Genomic DNA, 27,104 nt, shown 5'->3' with positions numbered 1-27,104 from the left:
AACAAAATGTCTCGCTAACCTCTTTGCATGCAGGGCAGCCCATCACCTGAAACTCAAACCCAGCATGAATGAGGTGCTGTATATCCCTGGAACTACAAGTCTTCATCATGATCCTGCAATTTACTTTGAGAACTTGCTGGTCACTCTGCAAAAGCAATATTTTTCAATGTTCCTAACCATGTAACTCCTCTGCTGCATTCTCTAATTTGGCTTACTGTAGCTGTCCTTATTCAAAGCCCTGCTGGCCTACAAAGTCAAAAACTGACTAGCCCCTCTGTACTAGATAGAAGCCCAAAAGCCCATTGAGTTTCAACTCGGCTTGACCCACCATCCTTCAAGATTTATGGAAAACAAACATCCAGACTTTTTTGTGTCCTGGCATCTAAGTGATGGAACTAAATTTGCAAGGGTGTCCAAACGGCAGAGTCACATGCAGTCTTCAAACAGTGACTGAAGATGCATCCCTTTCAAAGAAACATTATTCTTTGCACTTAATAAAAGCTTACAGTTCTACTCCATGTATTTATCTGACATTCACTGTAGTTTGAGAGTATGGTAGCTACACTTGAGGTTTCTTCTGAAAGCTAGCCTATACAAAATAGTTAATTATATAATTTTCCAATAAAATTAGCAATGCTCTTTTGTAAGGAATTTGCTACCTTACTGTAACTCTAAATGCAACAGATGAGCTAATGTCACTGACATGTCAAGGTTAATTTGTAAACTTGGTCTCTAATATTGAGTATTTAAAAACCAGCAGCAGTGCTGTATTTGATACAATCGTACCAGTCCACCAATGTAAGAATTTTACAAACAATGTAAGACTTTTTTGCCAGGCAATTTATAATTGGGTCCCCTCCATGGTGTGTTCCTGCCTTGCGCCCAGTGATTCCGGGTAGGCTCCGGACCCACCGCGACCCTGAACGAATTAATGAATAAATAGATGGTAACGCCATGAGAGGAGAAAATGCAGGACAAATTAGATAGAATATGGGCTTAGCAGAAAAAAAGTACAAAGCTGTTTTACTTGAGTAAATATAAGCAGTAATTATCTGCCAAACCTACAAGGCTGTGGTATAAATCGTAGTCCAAACTACATTTGGTTGTTGACGAGCTTGAGCGCGAGTAGGAAATATCGCGATATCTGCCCCTTCTTCTCACTACGTAATGTGCCGTGCTGCTTATGGCGGCGCTGGTGACAGTGCTGAAAGCTGTTGGGGTGAGTTTCTGATTTTTATATTTGTTAAACAAAGTTTTAAGACCGTAATCGGGTAGCAGACATTGTTAAACTTTATCTGTGTTAAAAAGAGGTGTTGTGGACTCATATTTCCAGCTCTTGCAGTGTTTGAATGTGAGAGTGGAGGCCTGGGTGGAGGCCGCCGTCTTCTCCGTTTGTTTCGGCCGTTAGTTCGCACATTAGCGGAGCGGCGGAGTTTGCGCTAATAAATCACAGCGACTCTAGATACGCAGTTTAGAATGTTTATGTCAGAATTCAAAAATATGAAGGATTTGTATTTACGGTTGACGTTCTCCAGAACGCAGTTTTGTGGCTAATTACGACGGAGTAATAAACAGGCTGGTGTTGTGCTGTTACAACGTGGCTCGGCGCTGGTTTTATCGGCCGTTAGCTGCTGTTAGCTCTGCCCACTGCAGTGTGCTCCGATAGTTTGCCTTTTCTTTGTTGTCGGACATCTTAAGCTTCGGTGACACAGAATATGTATTTACTCTTAGTACTTACTCTTACTCTTATCCGTCGCAGTTATTTTGTGACTTTTATCAAAATATAACCCTAATGACATGAAGTTGAAATTGGCTTATTAATCGCACAGCGTCTTATTCGAATTATTCGTTCCACCTTAAGTCGTGGAGCAGATGGCTGCACTATTTAAGGTGGAGTGGAAAGTCCAGCAAGAATCTAACGAATTATAAACCCCGATTGGCTAATTTGAAGACAAACACACACATACACACGTACGTGCTCCTGAAAAAGACTTTCAAAACTCGCCCTAAACATTTGCAAAGCTATAACTATTTTTACTGTACAGAAACATAAATTCTGGGATCTACCCAAAGCCAACAATGGAGCAACACAAATTTAATATCTGCACGTAATTCTGCACTGTGCAGCAGAGGCTACGATTTCTTTGTTTGGTTTCCAGTCAAAGCGACTATCAGGTTATTAGCTAAGATATTTTTTTTTTTTTACCGTGTCATTCTTTTGCCTTTATTGCAGCTTCTGTTCACAAGAGAATGGACGTATTTTTTATTTAAAACTCGGATTAAATCTAAATGATCACGATTAAAAAAAGCCGAGACACATTCAGTTATGTAGAGATATGGACTGTGGCCGTTCCATTGTTCTACGAAAACCAGCAGCTTCTTCTGTTTGAAAAAGTGCTATTTGTTTGTTTAATGTTTTTAAGTTTATTCCCTGTTTCATGACAACGTCTTGGCAACATGATATACTTATAGACCCAAAATATTGAGTCATATCTCCAGGAAAATGGCTGACATGTACTTAATGTTTTTTCATTGGAAATAAAGTAAATTAATTTGAAACTTGCAGCAATGAGCCTAGAAATGGTTAATGTGAGTTTTTATTAGCTGGACTGTGACGGGCCCAGACGGGGACTGTTTTTATATACACTTGGCAAGCTCTTATCCTTTAGATTCTTACTTTAAACATGAATCCCACATTTACAGACCCAATGACCTTGATTTGTTTCATTTCTGCATGAGTTTAGTCAATTTCTGTGCTTTCAAGTTTTTAATTAAATGAATGTTTTTGTTTATTGATCTTAAACCTTCTTTGTAGTTTGCCATTGTGAAAAATAAAAGGTGTTTATTATTATTTAATATAGTGGATGCTGTTTTAGCCATTCTTGTGGAGGACTGAGGATGTGCTATGTAAAACATGTGCTGTCCGTTGAAGAGTCATAATAGGAACAGTATGTTGAATATTGGAACGCACTGCAGCTATGGCTTGTTTGTTTTTTCCCCCCACAAATCTCAGACACTGCAAATGTACAGCGTGTGCTTTTCAACAATAGATGACACAGCGTTCCAAGACTGCCCACCAATGACACTGTTATCCACAGCTGAAAGGCAGCTTTATACAGTAGAAGTATTTGAATCTTTAAAATTAAAACACATGGTGTCTATTTGTAGAGTGAATTCTTGACGTGTCATAATGTTTGATACCCGAATCTGTGGATTGCTCTCTTTAATTTGTAATTGATTTACCATTTGCTTTGATCATAAATTTGATAGTCAGACAAACACTAAAATAATTGCAATTAATAAAATAAGTTGTAGCCACTCAATCTCATTCTACCGCATTATATTTTGTTTCAAGGCCAACATGAGTTTTTCAGTTTGTGCTGATTTATCCGTGAGTGTCATGCAAGCACTGTCCAGTCTGCTGAAGGCATTTGTCTGTGATGTTGCTGTATCACATAACATGGTATTGCATTAAATTTGACTCAATTGTTTAAAATACAACTTGAAAGGTTTTACACTCATGAGTAGGATTAAAACAGAATAAACAAACAAGAAATTATGGGGTATGGCTGCTTTAAAAAATTTGTATGCTAATGTTTCATTAATGATGTCCAAGCTCTTCCCTCGCTAGAGCTTGACCCAATTGAGAGTCTTGTTTTGACCACTGAGGGAGTTGCATGCTTTTACATTGCAACACACCGACTATATTAAGTGTCATCTTCCTGCCTGTAAAAGGTGGCATTTCATCTAATAAGTGTCATCAAACTGACCTGCTTTAACACCTGATGAGACTTGACCTGAACAGGTTTCTGACACTGTTCCTGTCGATGTGTGTGTAATGTTAAGAGGATTGTTAGTGCAGTTGTTGCTCATTTGAATTAAGCAAGCTCAGAGTTGAGATGTGTTCCATAAATACACATCTAACTGGAGGTATGCGCAGAGACTTGTTGATCCACAGAACTGGCTGTGTTCAGTCAGCTGTCCTTGATGCATGTGTACAGGGCAGCTGAGGAAACTGTATTTTTAGGCCTGTGGGCACAGAACTTGTAGTTGTAAGCACACAAAAGAGACATTGCTTATGAGAGTTGACCTGTTTTCACATATGAACCCTGGACAGTATCCAAAGAATCAGTTCTGGACTTTGCCCAGAGATGCACTTTCACATATGTAACACATACACTCCTGTCTTATTCAGGAGTATTCTCACCTACTGGAAATTCTTCGTTTTGTTTTTGGCACGTGACAGAGCAGTCAGGTTAATTATTGTGCCAGCCTGGCAGGACATTGTTTACAGTTTGAAAAGATGACTAGATTTATATGGAAAGCAATGCCTCTTTGTATATACTTTATGATCCTGAATAAGGATTTCAGTGTTCAAAACGTCATCTTGTATTTGATATGGAATTTATTTTATTTTTTTAAATAACTTTTAATATTCCAAGATTCAAATGTCATAAAGCCATGTTGCAGCTAGGGTTGGACAATAATTAAAGGTCAAAATATGCATATATACATTGCAATATTAAATGTTTCAATAACAATATGATTTAAAAACACATTTCAATATACACTTGCAACATCTGTCACTAACTGACGTTCGTTACAGGGCACTGTTCAACGCACTCAGTTTAAAATTTTGTAATAAAATATTAATATTTATAAAGCCAATAAGTTTTGTTTGACAATAATGTTTGTTCTTGGTGGGTTTTCATTAGATTCTGTTCATATCAATATTGGGATTAAATCATATAGACCAAGTTTAAGAACTATATTGTGATATAAATTTTGACATTATTGTCCAGCCCTAGTTGCAGCCTTTCATGCACAGAATATATTCATGTGAAAAATGGGTTCATTGTTTATTTCCAGTTGTGCAAAGTATTTTACATGCTGTGTATTTGCCTATCAACAAACTGTAGCAGTCTCAAAACATGTGTTATCTGTTCAGAGAGCTAGTGGGATGTACAAATATTTTTACCTTAAATTAATAGACCACTGGCTTTACCTTAAACCAGAATATTGAGGTAATAAAAACACTTTTTCAATAAATCAGACAATTATTTAATTCTTGTTTTGTTTTTTGTTTTTTCTCTGAACAGTATGAAGTGAAAAAGAACTGAATTTGTACCATCTGAAACTCCTGCTTCAAGTTCAGATCACTCAGAAGAAACTAAATCAAGGAAAAACGAAGAACATCCCCCGAAAAAATCCAGTGGTGCAACAACTTTGAAGAAAAGACCAGACGGAACTTCACTCTATTTTTAAAAAATAAAAAAAAGAGTAAAGCATTAAGACCAAATTAAGCAACCAAAGATCTTCAAAACAAAACGACTAGACCGAAGCAACCGTCCGCCTACTTTATTAGCAAAGACGATACTTGATCTGAGACAAGAAGTTTGTGCCTACTCAACAGCTTTGACAAAGCACACGTCCCAACGCTGCTCCAAGCCCTACTCATCCTCCCCGCACCTCTACCTCCTCTGGGGTGCGGAGAGGGCTGCTGTCTGCTAGTTTAACCTTTTCTCAGTTACCTCCTGTATTTTTCTTTTTGTTATCTTCCACATTTCATCTTGTTCAAAGCAGTGTTTCCAAACCTGCCTTTTTCTTTCTTTTGTCCCCCCCCCTGTTTTTTCTATTCTTTTTTTTTTTTTTTTACTAGAACATCTGCCAAGAATCTCAAGTAAAAGTGTGTGTGTGCTTAAGAACAAAGAATCTAAAACATTTATTCAGTGTTTGACTGTCTAAGTGAAAACAGCATTTCACAACATCTAAGAAAGGTAGGTAATTTTTGCAAATTTATTTATATATATTTTTTGAGACTGTGTCTGAGATTTATTTTTTATTTCTTTCACCATTGACCCAGTGTATTAAAATGTTTTTATAGAGCAATAGGGCTGTCCCGAATACTATTTTAAGGCTTTGAGATTTGACGGTTGTCTTTCAGGAAATCTGCGTTGGGTGCCCTCTTTAAAATTCCATTATCCAGGCTGTGCTGCAACTCAGTGCCTCTTTGCTCACTAACTCTGTGCCACTAAGAGCACAGTGTGAGCACAGGTTACCCAGAGCTTCTCGGCAGTGGTTTAATTTCAGGTGCGAAGCTGACAAAATGAACTGTGGTGTTGCCACACTGAAGAGCCTGAATAAGGGTGGAGTGGAGCTTTTTTTTTTCCATTGATTGCCTACATGTAGCCAAAGAATTTCTAAATCTCAAAATTAATAATGGAATACCTGCCTAACGAATGACTATCTGAAAATTCAGGGCCAGCTCTATAAAGCAGGACATTTACCATTAGAGATTTGAAAAAAAGAACTTGTTCAGTGCACATTCATGATGAGTGGAATGCAGTTGAACTAATCAAAGCACTCAGAAAATTAAGTGATTTAAAGAATCTTTAGCTCAATTTATACTTCTGTATCGATACCTGATGTGCGCCTCTCCAGAAATGTAACTATGTGTAATGTCGATGCAGACAATGAAGACTGATTAGTCAGTAATTAGCTGGACATTGTTTAAGTTGAACCAAAGAAACGTGAACGCCTCCACACTACAGAGACAGCAGACAGCAGCAAATTAATGGTGAGAGATTTCCTCAGACATGGTTTGGATGTCAGGGATGAAATAATGTTGAACAAAGGAAAAACAAGTACGTCAATTGAAGAGGGGAAAAAAACTTGGGGCCATGCAGGAAATGTACACAATCTTTGTATTTGTTTCTTTCCAGGCACATCATAAACTGCTCTGTCCCAAACAGCGACCAACTCCCTAAGTAGTGCACTTTAAAGATTTATAAAATTAATTCTATTAAACCACTAAATAGTTTAGAGGAAGATGTTTGAGATTCATTCCTAGTGGTGTGGCAGTGTAATTGCAGAGCAACAGACACAACAACGCATCAGTATTCACAGTGGCATATGGTGCATCGAGTCAATGCAGAAGTATAAATCGGCTTTTATCTGTTATGTTAGTACTTAACTGTTTGTTGATCAGTTCAAGGAAATTTGGCTGCCTTACTATGCCCAGTCTGGGAGCCAGGCAATCTTCTATGTAATCAGAAAAGAAAAACAAACAATCTTGTTTGTATTTATTGATTTGTATTTATCGTTCTGAAAATGTAAGTAATACTAGTGATCTCACATACAGGGATGCAGGGGATTTAATTACATGAAGTCCAGGCCAGATGAGTCAACAAATGCTAGGACAGTTGAGTGTTTCTAGCCCTGTTTTAATAGTGCAGCTAAAACCTGTCATTTTGTGGTCAAACATTTCATAAAATATTAATATTGGACCTTTATTTATTGCAAAGTATATTTACATTTCATACCACAATTTATTGAATAAACTTTTTAGGGATTATTTAAAGGATGTTATCCTTTTTGAATTTTGAATCCAGTTCTTTTGTCAAATTTCTTACCCAAACTTGCCTGGTGCCTTACACACTTGACTTGCCTCAAGCATTATTGTCCCAATACAAACCTAAAGTCCATGGCCCCAGTTTTACCCTGAATGTGCAGCTTTGCTCACTGGCTGTTCTTGTGCTCTTAATTTTTTATTTTTATTTTTACCCCCCCCTCCCTTATGTTCTTTAAGTTTCACTCCAACACCCTCTTTCTCTCCCTCTCTTCAGCTTTGCAGAAATCCAGAGGTGTCAGCTTGACTAAACAAAATAAGGGGGAGGGGTTTTTTCCATTACAAAAACACATTGAAAAATAACCTGAAAGTAAAAAAAAAACTATACAAAATAGTGTACCTGGAAACCAGGCAAGCCCAAGTGTGGTAAATTTGGCCAGGGTTGTATGGGAAAATAATGGGCAGTCCCTGGAAAGGCTTTGTAGAGTTTACCTTGCCTGCGTCGCCTCCTGCGTTTGTTAGCGCTGACCTGAGCAGCACTTCTACTGTTGGGCTCAGCCTGTCTCCGTACGGCCGATCCGTAAGTGCCACCCGTCTGCCTCTCATCCTACCGTCCTGCCTCTCTCTCCCCCTCCCTTCTTTCTTCCCCAATCCTAACATGTCCTTCCATCAAACACCCCACTTTCGTCCCTCTCAGCATTGTCTGGTTTAACCTTTCCATAACCCCACCCTTTCACCGGGCTCAGAGACTAGCTTCGGCTCAGACGGTCAGAGAGGTGGCAGGCAAGGCCAGGGACACCGTCAGTAGGGGTTATAGGTTTTTGCAAAGATGATGATGATTGATGTTTTTGGGGGCCTTTTTGATAGCTGTCAGTAAAAATCTAGAGCTGGTAAACAATTTTGTTATTAAAAGCTGCCTGTTAATCTTTAACAACATTAGATTATTTAGCCTAATATGCAATAACTACTTAAGATGTGGTAGCTTTCATTCATCTGTGAGTTGTGCAGACATTTTAAGAATTGCAATACAGTTTCATTTTACTGTCTGAGCCAACTATTCTTTTTAATAAAATCTAAAGAGTTTTGCTGAAGAAAAGGCATTAATCATTTGTTCCTAATGTTTTCATTGGTCTCATTTAAATGTCTTGCCGTGGAAAGCAAACTTGATGACCCTTTATGACTGGTGAAATTTTTTCAGGCAGATTTCTGATGACTTTGAATTTTTTGTATTTTGGGTATTTTTTGTTAAATACATTTTCTCAGGCCATATTGCATTTCAGGGTTTGCTGCTGAGTGACCCAGTTGTCGAGGCTGGTCAGTCTGTGCCCTTTTCATGTAACCAACCATTGTCATTGCTGTATTTTGTAGTAGTGCATTATCTGGCCTCCTCTCAATATTTTTGTACTTTTTATTGATTTATTATTTGTAAAAGGTTTTTTTTTTTTTTTTTTTTTTTTTAGACTCGGCATGCTGTAAAGAATAGTGTCAGAATCTAGCTGTTTTGATACAAGTCATTATGACACTTGCCGTTGTTTTGACCCTTCTGTTGTTCTATTCAGATTTAAATTTTCTTTTTCCAAAAGCAGCACATCTCATAACCATACATGTGAAATAGCTGTGTGTATTTTTGGGTAATAAAATAATTAGGTGGGTGAGCAGTGCTTGTTTAAAAATATGTAATGCACATTTGAGTGAGGAAAAGCAAATTATTTCACCCATTATGCAAAATGAAAGACCTTGGGTGCTTTAGGTTTTTCTTGTGTTTGGCATGGGTTTAACTGGTTCTAGTTTTCAGTGCTAAGCCAATAATTTGTCTCCTCAATTTATGCAAAGTGTCGGTTCTCTGGTGTGTGTAGTGTTTAAGATTTTGTTTGCAAAATATTGCGAGGGGATATGTTTTGTTATTAAATCGGAAGTGACTTTATACATTTTTATATATATATATATATATATTTCCTCTTTTTAAATTTATTTATTATTATTATTGACCTGTTTTTCAACACTCCCAGTTCCCTTCAGCCCTTGGCACACACTTGAAGATGGAGAAATCATATGTTGATGCCCCTGCCCCCTCTGATGCCCCCACCCCTGCCCCCTCCACATTCAGCCAGCCAATACCCCGTTCTGCCTCAGTCTCTTGCCACACCTCTCGTGCGTCAGCCGGGAAACGGCATAAGCGGACCCCTTTGTATCAGAGATCTGTAAGTGGGCATGTTGAAGTTTTGCCCCACCAGCCCAACTGGTCTGAAACACCGTTGTTGCCAACTGCATGGTGTGATAATTAACCCTAAGATGTTTGAGGAATCTTGAAAGTTTGCAAAGTTGAATTAGGCTGTTGATGACTAATTTTTGCAAAAGTCTTTTTTCATGAGTTGGTCTTTTGGGGTAACAGAGTGGTGCCTCGTAGGTGATGCATGTATTCACTGAGCGATTGTCATGTGCGTGTTTACTTCTCCCCACTGATGCATGGGTTTCAGTGAAGCAACCAGAAAGTGCCGGCATTGTTTGTACTGGTGTGTTTTTTATTGATGAAGAGTACCCTGAATTGGCAGAAGCCTTACTTACATAACCTATTTGACATGATATGAATGTCATCCTTTTGTTGAACACCAGGGCATGATGATTGCACTGGAAAACTGTAGAACAGTCACTACTTTCTAGACTGTCTCCATCTGTGTTTTCTACTAAATGACAAGAAGAATTTGATTGCATTTTGACCACTTGGACGTTTGAACTAACTTGAACCTATTTCACATGCCAAACACATGTTGATGGAACAGATACCATCTTGTTTCTCTACTGTTTTTCAAAAATGTGGTTTTGAGAAATTTGTGTCCTTTCATGCCTGTATTATGAGTTTACCATATTTATTTCCATATAGATGAGTTTTGACCCAAGCCTCCTGCACAGCAATGGCTTTGCTAATGGCACAGGAGTGGGCCTGCGAGAGACCGGTGTGGTGGAGAAGCTGCTAACCTCCTATGGCTTCATCCAGTGCTCAGAGAGGCAAGCTCGTCTCTTTTTCCACTGCTCACAGTACAATGGCAACCTACAGGAGCTCAAGATTGGAGGTGAGAAGACTAAGTTTACAAAGATAATTTGTTATTATATGGGGACAAATTTATGTATATCTGTGGGCCTGTGTAAATATAGTATGTCTGTTTTAAGTAAATTATTTAACCAATTAAGATTATTAGGAAATTCAGCATAGTTTTAAGCAGGAGGGTGTGTCTTAAGGAGTTCTGCTGACCATTACCCAGAACGTTTCTAGGCTATCATGCATGTGTGAAAGGTTGAGGATTCTTGGAATGGTTGCCAGATAAATTATTGTACTTCTGATAGTTTTTCAATAGTTAATTTTATTTCCAATATTATATAGCCTAAATCTGTCCCTTTTTTTTAAAATGTTTAAATGCCAACCTGCTTATATTTTTGGTCTTATAAATGCTTTTTTTGTTTGTGTTGTAGTCAAACTTTCCTTTCATTTTAGAATATATAAAATTATTTTATATAATAACTAGTATACTGGTCAACTGTTTCACTTTATGCTGTGGGTTTTCAGGCTGTAAAAGTGAAAACTTAACAGTATCAATTAGTAAAATCAGTTGTATCTGTTCATTGGCGTGAAATGACTATTTTAAAACTAGGCATAATCACACTATTAGTGAGAACTTGCAAAGTGTGTTTCTGCAGCCTTTGGTGTGATTAGACAGCTATATGAATTATACACTCAGATTGAAGCATTTACCCCTCTCTACAGATGATGTGGAGTTTGAGGTGTCGTCAGACAGGCGCACTGGCAAACCAATAGCTGTGAAGCTGGTAAAGATCAAGGCCGAGGTGCTGCCCGAAGAGCGAATCTCTGGGCAGGTGGGGCCTGACTTGCACGCCTCTCCCTTTACTATGCTGCATGGTTATATACATCCACATCCAGTTAAGGAACACATTTACTCTTGGTTGTGTTTTTGTCCTCGTCTCATCAGTGTCCATTTATTTGTTTATTTTTTGGGGGCAAGGGTGTTCAGGCTCATTTTAAACTCACTTGTATTGTGACTTTTAAAATTTAAATTTATGATTGAATATTATCATTAAGTTTTTTTTATCCTGATTTACCTAATTGACAAGGGGTGTGTGGGTCCCCCCCCTCCCGTGGGTTCACAATGGGCTTGAATGTCTGTGTGTTGTGTCAGTTTTTAAATGTGGTTATAGTTTATGGGGCTGCTTGCATTTAATATTTTACAGAGCAAAATGCTGGTGTACTCCTGACTATCTCATTTAATTGTTTGTATGAATGGCAGGTGTATATATCAGCAAATTATTCAGCAATCTACTGAGTGCTAGTGCTTTTTGATTAGAGCAGCTGCATTCTCTAACTGATTTGTGTGAATGGTGCTGCTATGCAGGTTGTGTCCGCCATCCCCAACCACCTGGATGGAAAGTCTGCACCTGGTCAAGTTCCCACTGGCAGTGTGTGCTACGAGCGGAATGGGGTACAATAAGCAGTTTTGTTCTGTTCAGATTAATTTAAACGTTGAAAGGCTCACAAATTGTTCATTATGCTATGTTGTTTTTACAAAGTTTTTTCCCCCCTCTCTCTTTATGCTGTTCATTTTTTTTAAATTTATTTTTTGCCGGACCGCCTGCAGGAATGATTGACTGACCCCTAATATTGAAACATGCATGAGCGAGTAGGAACTGTTAATTCAGCTATTTCACAGAGTGAACTTAAGAGAACAGACACTACACAGTCTGTTGTTAGTTTAGCTATATTTCACATTCCAGTTTGTGAACGAAATTTGGAACCATTTGGTGGTGACCAGAAGTCATCTTTTCCCTGGACATGGAACACTTATTATTTTTTAGGTCCCAAAAACAGTACAAGTGTTCAAGGGTTCAGACAATTGAGAGCTGAATTAGGACACACTCGTGCCACTTCAGCGCTGTAGGTCCACCATTTACTGCGGCGAGCAGCTCAGTGTTTTACTGGAGAACAGAAATGTGTTGAACGTTGTTGAGGTAATAGTTATCATAGTCTTTTCTTCATGTTTGTAAAATGTTTCTGTGACCCAGCCTTTTGTTTTTTTACTTTATATTTAAGAAACAAAGTCATCTTGTCTCTCCAAATAATGATGCGAAAACATGGACACATCTCAGTTACTTACTTTCTGATGAGTAAATTACATCTGCATAGCTTTTTGTTTATCTTTACACGAAAACTGACAGTCTCCAGATTATTAAAGCCACAACACAAGAGCAAGATGTTACTCAAAATAAACACATCTGTGGATTAGTGATAGCACTGTTTTAGCAGTCTTAGACCCTTATAGAAATGTAGCGATGCCCTGTTTCTTTATCAAGTATAGATTACTTGGTTGATAAAATGTTAAGGTACTTGGTTTTAGAAATGTTCATGTTATCGTGTTGCTTTCTGGTTAACGAGTCATCTCAACACAGTTTTGTAGTGTGGTATGAGCAGAAAATAACTTTTCATGATCATACACACACTGTCAGCAACTGAACATTTTTTTAAAATTTATTATTTGTAAGCAAAGACATTTATATGAAGCACCAAAGGTTCTCCAAACCTTCCAATGGCAAGGGTATGTATTTTGGGCTTTTCTGTTTTAGAAATGCCAGAAACGCCTCTGTGAAAATGGCTAATGGTGGTCCGGCTAAACTAGGCTTGCCTAGTTTCTTTGCTCTTGTTTTTTTAAGAAAGGAAGATTATTGCCCCAAAAATATCCAATGTTTTTATTATATTGATAGAAATGAGTTTTTATAATTTAACTTTTTATTAAAAAATTTTAAATTAAATTTTAACTCTTATAGGAGGTGTTTTATCTGACATATACCCCTGATGATGTGGAGGGTAACATGCATTTGGACACAGGAGATAAAGTCAGTTTCTACATGGAGACAAACAAGCAGTGAGTTGTTTTCCATTCCTTTGTGTTGCCAGGAGGATACATTTTAGTGTGGCTGTATATGAAAGCATGTGTTATGTCTGTTTTTCAGCACTGGAGCAGTCAGTGCCCGTAACATTGTTTTGGTCAAGAAGAAGCAGATGAGGTGCCAGGGAGTAGTTTGTGCCACAAAGGTAAATATTCTTAGAATATGATTCTATTCTTAGAAATTAGAATATCATGGAAAGTTGATTAATATTCATAATTCAATTCAAAAGGTTAAACCATTATAGAGACAGGGCCCACAATTTAAACAATTTCAAGTATTTATTTGTTTATTTTCACATAATTTGGGCTTCCAGCATAAAACCCATGAAAACAGGATTTCAAAAAATTAGAATACTTGGGAGAAATCAGCCCAAACTACTTCTCAGTTTTTGCAGAAAAAAAATGAAATTGGGATCACCTCAAGTCAATCAAAATATGGTACTTTCAAAATGATATGTCAATCTTCAGTACTTGGTTGGGAATCCCTTTTGCTTTAATCACTGCCTCGATGCGACATGGCATTGAGGCAACCAGCCTGTGGCATTGCCTGGGAGTTATGGAAGCCCAGATTTTCTTGATGCTTGCTGTCAGCTCTTTGTTGTTGGGTCTAGTGGCCCTCATTTTCCTCTTGAGAATACCCCATAGATTCTAGGTCCTGTGAGTTGGCTGTCTAGTCAAGCACTGTGATGGCATGGGCATTAAACCAGGCTTTGGTGCTTCTGGCGGCATGGGCAGGGGCCAGGTCCTGCTGGAAGATGAAATCTACATCTCCATACAGATCCTCAGCAGGAGGAATCATGAAGTCCTCTAAAACATTCTGGTAGACTGTTGCGCAGACCTTGGATTTAAGAAAGCAGAGTTTACCAACACCTGCCCCAGACATTGCACCCCAAATCATGAATGACTGTGGATATTTCACACTGGCCCTCAAGCAGATTGGGTTCTGTTCCTCCCCCGTCTTCCTCCAAACCCTTGGACCTTGATTCCTGAATGAAAGGCACACTTTACTTTTATCGGAAAAAAGGACCTTGGACCACTGGCCAACGGTCCATCCCTTCTTGTCCTTGGCCCAGTTGAGACTCTTCAGAAGTGGCTTGACCCGAGGAACTCGACGGTTGTAGCCCATCTCCCGGATGCGTCTGAATGTGGTGGTTTTTGAAGCTGTGACTCTTGCCTCATTCCAATCTTTCTGGATCTCTGCAAGATTCTTGAATCTTCTCTTTTTGATAATCCGCTGAAGCCCACGGTCATCTCTTTTTCTGGTGCATCTTCTCCTGCCACATTTTGTCCTTCCACAAGACTTTCCATTGATATGCTTGGACACAGCACTCTGTGAACAGCCAGGCTTCTTAGCTATGAACTTTTTGGCTTGATGGTCTTCTGGCCTGTTATGTCTGCAGTCTTCCCCATATTGAACCAAACTGAAGCAATTTAATGACACTTGGGGAAACCTGTGCAGGTGCTTTGAGTTTAGTAGAGGATTAGTGTGTCACACTCAGTTTAAATCATTCATGCCCTGCAAAATTTGGGCTGATTTCTCCACAGTATTTGAATTTTTTTAAATCCTGTTTTTGTGGGTTTTATGAGCTGGAAACCCAAATTATGTGAACATAAACAAATAAATACTTGAAATTGTTTACATTGTGGGCCCTGGATCTATATTCGATGAAAGTTTAACTTTTTGAATGGAATTATGGAAATGAATCAACTTTTCCATGATGGGTCTATGTGTATATGTATATATAAAATGTGTGTGTATGTATGTGTGTGCTTTCTATCACATTGTCTAATAGTATTACATTTAAGAGTCAGGATTTGGGCTGAAATTCTAAAATGTATGCGGTTCCTGCTTTAAAAACCTGTGGTGTTCCCTTGTAGGAGGCATTCGGATTCATTGAGAGAGCAGATGTCGTCAAAGAGATATTCTTCCACTACAGCGAGTTCAAGGGTGACCTGGAGGCATTGCAAGCTGGAGATGATGTAGAGTTCACCATTAAAGAAAGAAATGTATGCTTTTTGACCTATCTTTACAAATTTATTATTGGTCAGTTCAGTTCTTTTAATGTCTATTGAGAGAATATTGTTCTTGCAATATTTTGTGATTTGATACAGTTTGAGTTCTCATTTGCATCCGTCTGTTCAGTTGCCATACATTGAAGATTTGTATTAAATGTTTAAAAAAAAAATCTTCACATTTCTTCATTATAGGGGAAAGAAGTGGCTACAGATGTGCGTCTGCTCCCTCAGGGGACGGTTATATTTGAGGATATCAGTATTGAACAGTTTGAGGGCACAGTCATCAAGGTTATCCCCAAGGTTCCCACCAAGAATCAGGTGTGTTTCCATTCCAAGCTCTTCATTTTTTCCCCCAAATGTTGAAAACGTGGGTGACACTAGCCCACATATACCAAGTACCAATTCTGGTGCCTTGTACGTTTTTTGTCTTTTTTTTTTTTTTTTTTTTTTTTTTTTTGAAGGTGGCTTTCATCTCTTTCAGAACGATCCACTGCCTGGCCGAATCTGTGCCAGGATCAACTTTGCTGAAAAAGAACTTCTCTTTGGGGAGAAAGACACAAAGTCTAAAGTAACTCTTCTGGAAGGAGATCATGTCCAGTTCAACATTTCCACTGACCGCAGAGACAAGCTTGAGCGAGCTACAAACATTGATATCCTGCCTGATACCTTTCATTTTACAAAGGAGGCCCGTGAAATGGTGAGAATTTGTTCCAGCCAGATTATTTCCTACAATTCACAATTTCTAAACGGAGATGGACAGAGACCCATAATCTGATGATGCTATGATTTGATAGCCATTGTAACTATCTAAAACTACTACAGACTAAATGCCTATTAAATATTGCCAGTAGGGACTTAGTTAGTTATATTTAACTTACAGTTATATTTGACTTACAAATGACAGAGGCTAAATGCAGTCGTTAGTGTCTAACTCTTCCTTTCATCTCTTTTATGACTGAAAAATTTGAACTACATTTACCTCAGCCAACTACAAAACAGGAGATTTCTAAAACATCTTTAACCAAACCATTCAGCTAAATGGGCTAACTTTGATCTGTTTATCAATGTATATTCACTGCATCGTGTACTAACTTTAATTTCGTGACAAAAAGAAATACCCTAAATACGCTTTCATGTGGTATATTACTAATGCCTCCCTACAAAATATCCACGTTAGTCTTCAGATGAGTTATTTGATCAAGATACAACCCCACTCCTGCATCACTTAAGGTTCACCTCTATATGCTAAGGCAAATCGTGCTCAGTAGTGTGTATGCATGTCAAGATTGGCATTATGACAAAAAATAAGTGCCAAGTTTGATAACTCAGTTCCGATCCTGAATTTGTGTAACATTAAGTGCACTAAGGCGTAATACAGATTGTTGGGTATTTTATAAGCCGCAGATGTTCTCATCCACTCTTGTTTCAAACTCATCATCATCTTTTGACCCATCATTCTCTCTAGGGTGTGATAGCTGCAATGCGTGATGGGTTTGGCTTCATTAAGTGTGTTGACCGGGATGCCAGAATGTTCTTCCACTTTAGTGAGGTTTTGGAAGAGAGCCCACTGCACATCTCTGATGAAGTGGAGTTCACTGTCGTTCCTGTGAGTCTCTGAGCAGAAATGGCAGCACATTTTAATATTACACATTTGTCCCCTAAATGCTTTGATCACAATCAATTACACAGCTATAATAAATTCATCTTGAAAAACTTGGTGAGAAACATCCATCTCTAATCACAGAATGAGGCACATTGTGTCCCACTGAAGACATATTTGTGTATTTTGTACACTTTTTAAATGCTGCTTTTAGAATCTCTCTTAAAACATTGCTTAAAACATTATCTGGTGTGACCCTTTTTTGTGTAATAGAATTAGGTTCACTCTACCTTTTAGGACTGAAATTTTATGCTATGGTTTTGCAAAAATACACAAACTCAAGCTTTTCCACACCATTGTATTGAATGTTAAGTATTCAATACAAGCATTGGACTCTGACATGTTAGTTCTCATTCATTAGGACATGCTGTCAGCCCAGAGGAACCACGCTGTGAGGATTAAGAAGCTGCCTAAAGGAACAGTGTCCTTCCACACCCAGTCTGAGCAGCGTTTTGTTGGCGTTGTGGACAAGGAGGCCAATGGTGCTTTTAATGCCAAGACCAATGCCAGCCCTAGCAAGGGCAAAGAAAAGGTATATATAATATACATTTTTTTTTTTAATGTTTTGCATAAGTAAAGCTTGTTTGTTTGTTTGTTTGTTTGCTGCTGGTTGACAGACTGGGTTTTTGTGTGCCCCCCCCCCCCCCACCCCCACCCCCGTTTACCCTTCTGTTTGGAGATTTGTCGTCTTGTCCTTTTTTTGCCCCGCTGCCTCTTTGCTTTTGTTTTGTAGGGCGTTTATTTCAGTGTGAGACACAATGACTTGGGGATCTTGTATAACAGGTCCTTTTTCTTTGTTGGTTATTTTTTTTCTTTGTCATCCCTTCTCTCTAATTATTTTTCCCCATTTTCCTCCCACTCCTTTCTCAATCATGCTTGTCTTCATTAGAAAAAAGAAAAGGTAGGATTCTGTTTTCTGCATGCTACCCCTCCGACATCATGCAGACATTTTTCACTGAACAAATGATAGTGATGCTGTTTAGAACTGCAGCATGAATACAGAAAAATACATGATCTTGTAATCGACTCGTTTCAACACCTCCCCCAAAAAGGAAAAGATCTATTTCCAGTGTGTCAAAGTCGTAATTATTTAATTCTCCTTGTTTCTTTCTATCTCTCAAGGGTAAAGTTGAAAAGGTCAGTTGTCTGAGTTAAATCTCAGTGATGGGCATGATTTCAAAATAAGTCATTTTTGTAGCAGCCGTGTCCACTAAAACTTACTGAACTAATAAAGGCACAGGATGAGCTGCTAACCTCCCACTGACTCCTGGCTTTTGGTTTACTGCAACATGCACAGTAATAATGACTGGAAATTGATTATATTAAAAAGACTTGATTTTCATTTGTTGTATTGCACTTGTCTGATTTTACTCATAACATTTAAACCATAGCATACAGCATTCAAACAATGTTCACACTGAAGCCTAGTTAGGATAGGTAGACGTTTTTTAAAGTTTGGAAAAAAGACATTAATTTACCCTCTAATACAGTCTGAAATTTCATCAGCCTTTACAATCCTGTGTTTACAACAAACGACACTGTGCTGATTTGTTTCACAGACTTGGATTAATGAAATCCTGAGAAGTTTTTGTCTGTTTGTTTATTTCCCTCCCTGGGTTTGATATAACCTGTGTCTAAAGAACCAACCATTGTTTTTCTGTGTTCTAATTGGCTGCATTGCTATGTTTGTGCAGGATGCAGAGGAAGGAATGATTGTATATGAAGATTGTGGAGAGAAGATGACTGTGCCATTTCATATCAAAGACCTGGATGGGAATGTGTTCCCTCAATTAGGAGACAAGGTACTTAATTCATCCTCAACATTCGGCTTTATTTTTCAGGCCCCAAAACATCAATCCTGTTGGGGGATCCTGTTTTTGTTGTTTTTTTTTGTGTGTTTTTTTTTAATAATAAAGAAGTAAATGTTCATTCAAGTTGCTTATATCTTATTAGCGATACAGAACACTGCTTTAACAAAAAATCTGTAAGTATAGCAATATAAATATCTGAATTTATAGGCACTTATCTAGTAGTTGGAGTTGGTATTGGAACTCAGTATCAGCAGATAATTGAACATGAAATATCGGTATTGCAAGGGAAAAAGTGGTATCGGTGCATCTCTACTTTTATCCATAGTGTGTGTGTGTGTATACATTCTGGGATGTCACTGTATAAAATCTTACATTATTGTACACAAGACTAATAGAACATCCTGCTACTGAACTGAATAAAGGTCTGTACTGTTCTTCAGGTGGAGTTTTCCATCAGTGAAGTAAAGAGGACTGGCCAGCAGAGTGCAGTCTCCATTAAGATCCTCAACCGCATCACCAACAGCAAAAGGCTTTTGGGCTTTATTGCTACACTGAAAGACAACTTTGGCTTCATTGAGACAGCCAACCATGACCAGGAAATTTTCTTCCATTACAGGTGATTATAGTCCCAGCCAGAATTAAGGTTTCATTGTGTTTTGGATATTTCTAATGCATCCATTTTTTTATGCTGTTTAGTGAGGTGTGTGGTAGTGTGGACAACCTGGAGCTAGGGGACACGGTGGAGTACACTCAGGCTAAAGGCAAAGGGAACAAAATCAGTGCTGAGAAGGTCACAAAAGTCCCACCTGGTAGGGTGTTTTTTTTTTTTAATAAATATATATTTAAAATACTGTTTGTCTCTGTGCCACAACAGACGTTTTATCTGGAATTCTTGTATTAGTTGTGTGCTAAAGATGCATGTGTTTGTTCCAGTTAATGGCGCTGGAGAAGATATTAGCAGTAATGTGTTTATGGGAAAGGTGATTCGTCCCCTGCGTAGTGTGGACCCCTCTCAGACTGAATATCAGGGTCTTATTGAGGTCACAGAAGAAGGTGAGCAGCTGAAACTCCCATTGGTTTTAGTATAGATTCACTTTTATATAGTAAATAAACAGTCCTTTCAGTTTCCATCCAGTGAGCTATGAATAAAGCCAACTTGTTTAGGCCACCCTGAGCTAGTTCTTACTAAAATACTGTTGTTCTGGTGTAACTATGACTTTCTATATGTCCTGCCCTGGTAGGTCCGAGTAAAGGTCAGAATTATCCGTTTGGCATTGTGGGAATGGGCAACAAAGGGGACTGCCTGCAGAAAGGGGAGTTGGTGAAGTTTCAGCTCTGCACCGTACCTCAAACAGGACAGCGGATGGCCTGCAATGTCTTCCCACAGCGCCGGGCCCTGGTGGAATGTGTTAAAGACCAGGTACTGAAATATGGTGATCATTTTGTTAAAACATTTAGTTTTAAGTTTAATGTGATCATGCTGACTCCTTAAATGACATTTTCAGACCTTCATTAAAGTTTACTACCTGCAATGTCTATGTAACTATGACTTTTTAAATTTCCTAGTTTGGTTTCATCACATATGAGGTGGGAGAGAGCAAGAAACTGTTCTTTCACATGAAGGAGGTGCAGGATGGCCTGGAGCTTCAGGCTGGAGATGAAGTGGAGTTCGCAGTCATCCTGAACCAGCGTACTGGGAAGTGCAGTGCCTGCAATGTTCGCAGAGTCAGGTCTGGCGATGTTCTTTACTGATGAACGTTGATGTCTCAAAATGGCATATGATTAGTCAAATATTCTTGAACTTTTTTATGTTTAATGAGTACAAGGAAGAAAGGCTTTAATATAATACTAATCGCTAAAAAATAAGAAGCTTTTTACCTACACCTCCTAAACGTTTATTGATATTTTTATGCATAATAAAAAAGCTGTATGGACTTTTGCTCAGTTGTTTTGTATTTTATGGTGATAGTCCAAGTAAATGCATAAACAAATATTTGAAAACTCATGAAGGGTTTTGTGTCCTACTTAGTGAGTGTAATAAAGTGGTAACACCTCGCCCTGATCGACTGGTGAATAGACTGAAGAGCATCACCCTAGACGATGCAAGTGCCCCACGTTTGGTGATTATTAGACAACCCCGGGGTCCTGATAACTCAAAGGTAGGTAGCAGTGTCCTATTTGGATGCGTTTTTCTCTACATTTTTTAAGGCATTTTTGTGTGAATATATATATTCATATGCCTGACCTGAATTATTTTTTCCCCTCATTTTACCAAGGGCTTCAATGTGGAAAGGAAGCTTTGCAAGGTCAGCGTGATTGAGTGATTTATTATTATTATTTTTTTTTTTTTTTTTTTTTTTTTTTTGGCTGCTCCTCCCTCCTTTCTACAATGACAACAGCACCTCAGAGAAAAAGCAATCAAGACTAAAGGACAGGGAAGGGATCTGCACTGTTAAACACCAATAAAACAGATGGAAACACACACACACACACACACACACACACACACAAATAAGCATGCACATACCCTCTCCCTGTCCCAGAATCCCTTTCACATGAATCCTTTCATCTCACTTGACCTTTCATGTTAGTGTGGTGTTTGCGAGCTTATCAATGAGAATTCCCCGTTTGTGTGAGTGTATGTGTGTTTTCTGTGAGTTATGTATCAAGTATTTTTTTTAAATAAACATTTGAGGGAATGGAACATGTTTGTTTTGGAGGAAGAAGGGGTTTGCTGTTCTGTAACATCTGTGAAAATCAGGTGTAGAGACAGTATGATGGTTAATCTGTTCCCATCTCTGCTCAAAGTGAAAATGTCTGGAATTCTGCGCCTGTTTGTTTTTTTTTTGTTTTTTTTTTGTGGCAGTGTGAGTGATTTGGAAAGTTGTAATTTCTTCACATTCTCTAATTTTGTCCCTTTTACTGGAAAGCATACACACTTTGAGCATCTCTGTTTTAGATCTTTCCTCTTAAGGGTAAGAGATGTTAGGTGAATTTCAGACTTTTCCTTCTCTTCAGATGTTCTGTTTTTAAGAACAACTATTGCAACCTCTTTTTGAAGCAAAGCATTGCATTTTTTTTTAATACTAAATAGCTGTCCTTTGATTTCACAAACTCCTTCCATGTTTATCAGGTGCAGAATTCCTTATGGCATCTTGTATCCCTTTTATACTGTGTTCTTTCTTTTTTTTTTCTTTACACCATTTTTTTTTTGCTTTTTTTTTTTAAATTCATTCTATTTAAACTCACTGTCTGCTAATGAGGAATAAAAGTAAGTTTAAGGTGCCTAAAGTCTATAAAGTAAACAAATAAACAAAAAAATTAAATAAACAAAAACAAACAAAAAAAAGATTATAGACATATATTTGATCCCCAGCTGGCGGTCGCCAAAATGTAAGAACAAACTTAGGGCTGGCATTTTGTTTTTCTTTTTTTCTTTTTTTTTTTTCTTCTTTCCCTCTCTCTATCTCCTCCAAGTAGAATTAATACTGGTCTGCATCCCAAGTACCCACGGATGAAACATGCTGTATGTAATGTGTGCTTTTTACTTAGTGGGAGGTAAAAAGGAAAAAAAAAAAAAAGAAAAAAAAAAGCAACGTTGTGTATAATGTGAAAAGTAAAAGGGGAAAATGACACAATGTTCCGTTTGAAATCAAAAAGAACAGGATTTCAATTAATGTGGATAGATACTATTTGCTGTGCTTCTAACTGAAAATCAAAATATTACTGTTCTGAATTTTCTCTGGAGATTAGTGGCTTACTGTTGAACCACAGGTTCTCCTCTATACTTTTGTTAATGGTCTTGAATGAAACAATTGAAATAAACGTTTTATGAAAATCATTCCCTGTGAAATAGCTTTATGAATGGTCTTTAATTCACAGACAAACACTAGTAGTACCAATGCAAGAAATATAGGTTTTGGTGCTGCACTCAGCAGTCTGAAGTTAAGTATGCTCTGTGTTTATTTTAAACCCTTGTGCTTCCAAGGTGTATAGTTATTTCAGAGCGATGTACAACTTTAGACATAGACTTGGAGTTGTTTTTCTGAGCCTCAGTCCATCGAGTCCACCATGCCCTTAGCTCTGAAGGTCCATTTAGTTGTGACTCTGTTATATCATTTGCAGACTCTAAGACATAAGGGAGTTTTGGTTCCATTTTGGTGACTTCAGTCTTTTCCTTACAGTCTTCCCTTAGGTCATCAGCTGTTGACTTACCCTCAGTTGCTGAATATGGGCATTCCAAAGCACCTAGTTCAAACCGTTTGTTTTTCCCAATGGAGGCCTCAGGTGGCTTTGGCCTTTCTTGGCACTGGGAAATGCTTAGGTTTATGAAGTCCATTTGCTGCAGTTTGTGTTTAAATTCTTCTAATTTGTTTTTGCATTCTGCAACATTCTCCTTCAGCTCCAAGAACTGCCTCTGTAAGTCTTTCTCATAGCCTTCTTCAGCCTTCAGCTCATTGAGCCAGAATTTGACCTGTTCTTCGTCTTCCGAAAGCTCTGAAATGGAATGTTTCATGAGTTGTGTTTCAAGATGGCCATTCTGCTGATTGGTCAACTCTATTTTCAACCTGAGTTCTCTTAGGTTCTTCTGTTGCTGGATGATCTCCTTCCTCAGTTCTGTCACTTCATCCCTCCCTGATTTAAATGGTAAATCTTGAGGTAGAGGTAACCCTGCTTGTTCTGGACCATCAACCCCTTGATCCTCTTTTGGACTATGGTGCTCATCGTCTTTTGTTCCCCACACGGTATCCTCATTCTTTATTCGCTGTTTTCCAAGACACCCAATTGTCTGGTTTTCTGTTCTGGTTTTTTCCTTGTCTTTTCCCTGTGGTTCCCCAGAGGCTGGAAGAATTTCCCTCAGTTTGTCCACTGCTTTATCCTCATGCCCATCTCCTTTATCATCCTCCTTGTTTTTCCCCTTATCTCGTCCTAATTGCTGTCTTCCTCCCCTTCCCAGATTCTCCAGCCAACCCCATGCTTCCTCTATTAGTGTTAGTGACTTCCTCTTGGGTCTCTTCACGTCTTCTGGGGGCAGCTCAGAGTGGAGTCGAACACGGGACAATGGAGGCAGGCTCTGTCGGTGCAGGCCAGTTACACCACTGCCCCGCCGCACCCTCCCCCCTCCTTCAGCTCGTCTTAGCTGAGCCCGGGGCTTGCTTGTCCAGTCCCCTAGAGAAGGCCCTAAATGCTGCAGTGTGAGCTGGACCTCCCTAGCTTGTTGACCGTACTTCTCCAGGGACTCCAACAGCCGCTCATCAGGAGTCACGTTACGCTCGTAGTCTTTGAACCTTTCCCTCAGAGTGTAGCGTCCAGTGCGTCCTAAGGGGGAACACACAGACCACTTTTGAGATAGTGGCATTTTTTCAAGCTTCTGCCAAACGTTTATTCTGCTCTGGCTCTTCTTTTATTGAAGATTTGTCTTCCTAGGCTTATGCAAATGTTTAAACACCTTTTTGAAATTATATTTATATATACATTCCAGGTAGTATCACAGATTGTGCTCTATTGTAACATCAGTACAAGGTTGTTATACAACTAAATAACAATCTGTCCTGTGTAATTGCCTTCTAAAAAAAAAAATATATATATATATATATATATATATATATATAAAAATATATAATTTTTTTTTTTATTTTTTTTTTTTTTATAAATTGGCTGCGGTTTACTTACCCAAAGCTTGGGCTAAAGCGACGACTACTTCCTGACATGTTGTCTTTTCGGTGACACCACAAACGATTCGCGGTACTCCTTCAACAGACACTTTAATCTCCATTCCTGGAGAAAAGAAAATTTATATATATATAAATAAAAAGCTGATGTAACAAAAAAAAATCTACAAATCCCATTTATAGAAATGTTGGGACATTTTGTAAAATACAGTTAAAACAAGAATCTAATTCTCTTAAAGGTTTATTTAACTGACAAAAGCACAAATAAAAGAATTCCATTATACACACGGAACAAGTTTTATAATTATTTATTTATTTTTTTAAATATAATTATTGAAAATTGGATGCCTGCATCACACCTAAAACTAAAAGCTGAATCTTAGACCTCTGACTGCAGTGTACTTTCCTACTTTTGTCTTTTGGGCCATCTGAGATGTGTTAGGGCCCAGAGAACTGCTTAGCATTTCCACATAGAATTGATGTGTGGCTTATTCCTTGTGTAAGAGTTTCAGGTGACGTTTCTTTATGTAGCTGTCAACTGCAAAATGTGACAAGGGCTTTCCAGTTTCTCATGCTATTCCATCGGAGGGCTCAAAGGCTTCAAAAGTGTTCCATTACAGAGTCAACTTTCTCCATTTTTACACTATGGTGTACATTAGGGGTAAAATATATCAAACTTGGTAGAACAAATTCAAATGTAATTTTTGAACTCTGACAATATTCTCAAAATTTAGCACAAAGTGGTGAGCCATAACACATTTTTGGTGGCAAAGCGTGAGACTTTGATGGAAGCTTCTTTTATTACAAATCATGACATCCTCTGCTGTTTCCAATTCTCCTGCTTATTATGGAATGTTTTAAGAATTGTATGTATTTTTGAATATTCTGTAAACTTTAGAAAATTCTCTCTTTTACCTACTTTTTGGAGTGTGTTGCAGGCATTCAATTGTAAGTTTGGCTATATTTACCAAAAAGGTTTTCTTAAGAGAATGAACAAATCACACATTCTAATTTTAAAGCTTTTTTTATTTTACAAAATGTCCAAACTTTTTTTTGTAAATAGGGTATTCATCCCTATTAAGTACATTAAAAATAACACTTTTAACATAAACAAGGCTGTGCTACATAAGTATATCCTATAAGTGTGTATGTACATATATAATCTTTCACACAAAAGTTTATTCCATGTATAATAAGTATAGTTTGTAACAAAGTTTACCACAGAAATAGTAAAAACACGTACTACCTTGTTGTCTGAAGAGGAGTATTTCTTGGCCTTCGATTAGAATCCTTTCTTTAAGTTTGGGTCAGCCGCAGTGAGGATAATGTGCGTGTGGACATGCAAAACTAAGACTCCTCTGGTCACCCACCACTGCACAGTGTGTACAAACCCTTCCTTCCAGTAAACCCTCAGATCAAGACTGATTAAAAACAAGTTGGGCAGAACAGCTCTATTTTGGTACATGTACTTTTTTGGGAGGGGAGAAATTATTCTAAAACATTCATATGCAGATACCTTTGCCTTATCTGATTAATTTGATCAACTTTTCCAAATTCTAGAAATTCTGCCCTGTGCCTTTTAATTTGCTTGTATGTTTTATAAATATAACCCACTCATTTCCACTCTGCCTATCTCTGTTCCCATTTTTAATCTAAAAGTACTGATGCTTGTTTCTGTGGAACCTCAAGTTATAATTTAGTAGTAGATGTAGTAGTGTAATTATACACATTTATATATAATATCTGCATTTGAATTAGGCTAGCATTTATCTCACTTAACCTGATCTCCTCTGTCATCCTTCTAGTATTGTATAAATGAGAGTTCTTATCCTGTTCCACAGGGGTCACCTATTCATCATCAGACCTCACAAAGGCCCCAAGGAACTCAAAACTCATTTGCTTAACATTTTCACTTTTGGGCATTTATCAACAAAATATTGACAAAGCTGCTGTCTGCGCCATTAATCCATTTCAAATAAATGGCTTAATTTACAGAAGACTTCATGTGATGCTACGTCAATATTCAATATAGACTAATCATTATAAACCTTTAAAGCAATATGTCTGCATAGCTGCAATTTTGAATTTCACTCCAGCAGTTTCAAGATAATGAACTAACACTTGTTTTAGTTTTTCTTATTGATCAAAATTTTAACTGTTGCATGTCTTAATGTTCTTGTCTTGTGATAAATTTATGTTGGGATACTATTCTTAAGCTTTAGACTACATCAAATTTCAGTTTGGACACTGCACAGGTAAAGTTAGATAAACATTTATCTAAATTTAGAATTAGATTTACAGAGATAGGACCATACAAAGGGCCTTTATTTTGAAATTAAACATCAGAATGATGGGATATTAAGTGAGTGATATTATCAGGTGTTGTACTATCATGAATTGAAATTGTTCTGTGCAAACTAATGGTTTCCTATTCATTCATTCATTCATTCATTATCTGTAAGCGTTTATCCAGTTCAGGGTCGCGGTGGGTCCAGAGCCTACCTGGAATCATTGGGCGCAAGGCAGGAACACACCCTGGAGGGGGCGCCAGTCCTTCACAGGGCAACACACACTCACACCTACGGACACTTTTGAGTCGCCAGTCGACCTACCAACGTGTGTTTTTGAAATGAAACATCAGAATGA

At 38.0% G+C, this 27,104-nt stretch overlaps 2 protein-coding genes across 4 annotated transcripts; one reads left to right on the top strand and one right to left on the bottom strand.

Annotated features, from left to right (window-relative positions):
• Positions 1-1,110: 1,110 nt before the first annotated feature.
• On the top strand, positions 1,111-22,416 carry csde1 (cold shock domain containing E1, RNA-binding). Of its 3 annotated transcripts, none has more exons than XM_066643433.1 (21): positions 1,111-1,219; positions 5,100-5,777; positions 7,626-7,928; positions 10,230-10,419; positions 11,109-11,218; positions 11,752-11,838; positions 13,178-13,275; positions 13,364-13,445; positions 15,178-15,306; positions 15,508-15,633; positions 15,797-16,012; positions 16,781-16,921; positions 17,337-17,507; positions 18,670-18,777; positions 19,227-19,402; positions 19,483-19,595; positions 19,720-19,839; positions 20,028-20,206; positions 20,353-20,516; positions 20,816-20,945; positions 21,063-22,416. In XM_066643433.1, exons 3-21 carry the CDS (start codon positions 7,806-7,808, stop codon positions 21,108-21,110), a joined length of 2,511 nt encoding a protein of 836 aa, XP_066499530.1. In that variant the 5' UTR covers positions 1,111-1,219; positions 5,100-5,777; positions 7,626-7,805; the 3' UTR covers positions 21,111-22,416. The 3 variants fall into 3 exon arrangements, with proteins under 3 accessions (XP_066499530.1, XP_066499529.1, XP_066499531.1); XM_066643432.1 differs by having other exon boundaries at positions 11,109-11,281; XM_066643434.1 differs by lacking the exon at positions 7,626-7,928 and having other exon boundaries at positions 11,109-11,281.
• A 255-nt stretch (positions 22,417-22,671) lies between these two features.
• Positions 22,672-25,821, bottom strand: rassf11 (Ras association domain family member 11). Its single transcript, XM_066643435.1, has 3 exons — positions 25,705-25,821; positions 24,460-24,564; positions 22,672-24,105 (listed from the first exon to the last, which is right to left on the bottom strand). The coding sequence occupies exons 2-3, from the start codon at positions 24,560-24,562 to the stop codon at positions 22,754-22,756; spliced, it is 1,455 nt and encodes a 484-aa protein (XP_066499532.1). The 5' UTR covers positions 24,563-24,564; positions 25,705-25,821; the 3' UTR covers positions 22,672-22,753.
• Positions 25,822-27,104: the final 1,283 nt, after the last annotated feature.

The sequence above is a fragment of the Hoplias malabaricus genome, chromosome 14 (genome assembly GCF_029633855.1).
Source record: "Hoplias malabaricus isolate fHopMal1 chromosome 14, fHopMal1.hap1, whole genome shotgun sequence".
Taxonomy (NCBI): domain Eukaryota; kingdom Metazoa; phylum Chordata; class Actinopteri; order Characiformes; family Erythrinidae; genus Hoplias; species Hoplias malabaricus.
This window is presented reverse-complemented; position numbering and strand designations above follow the sequence as displayed.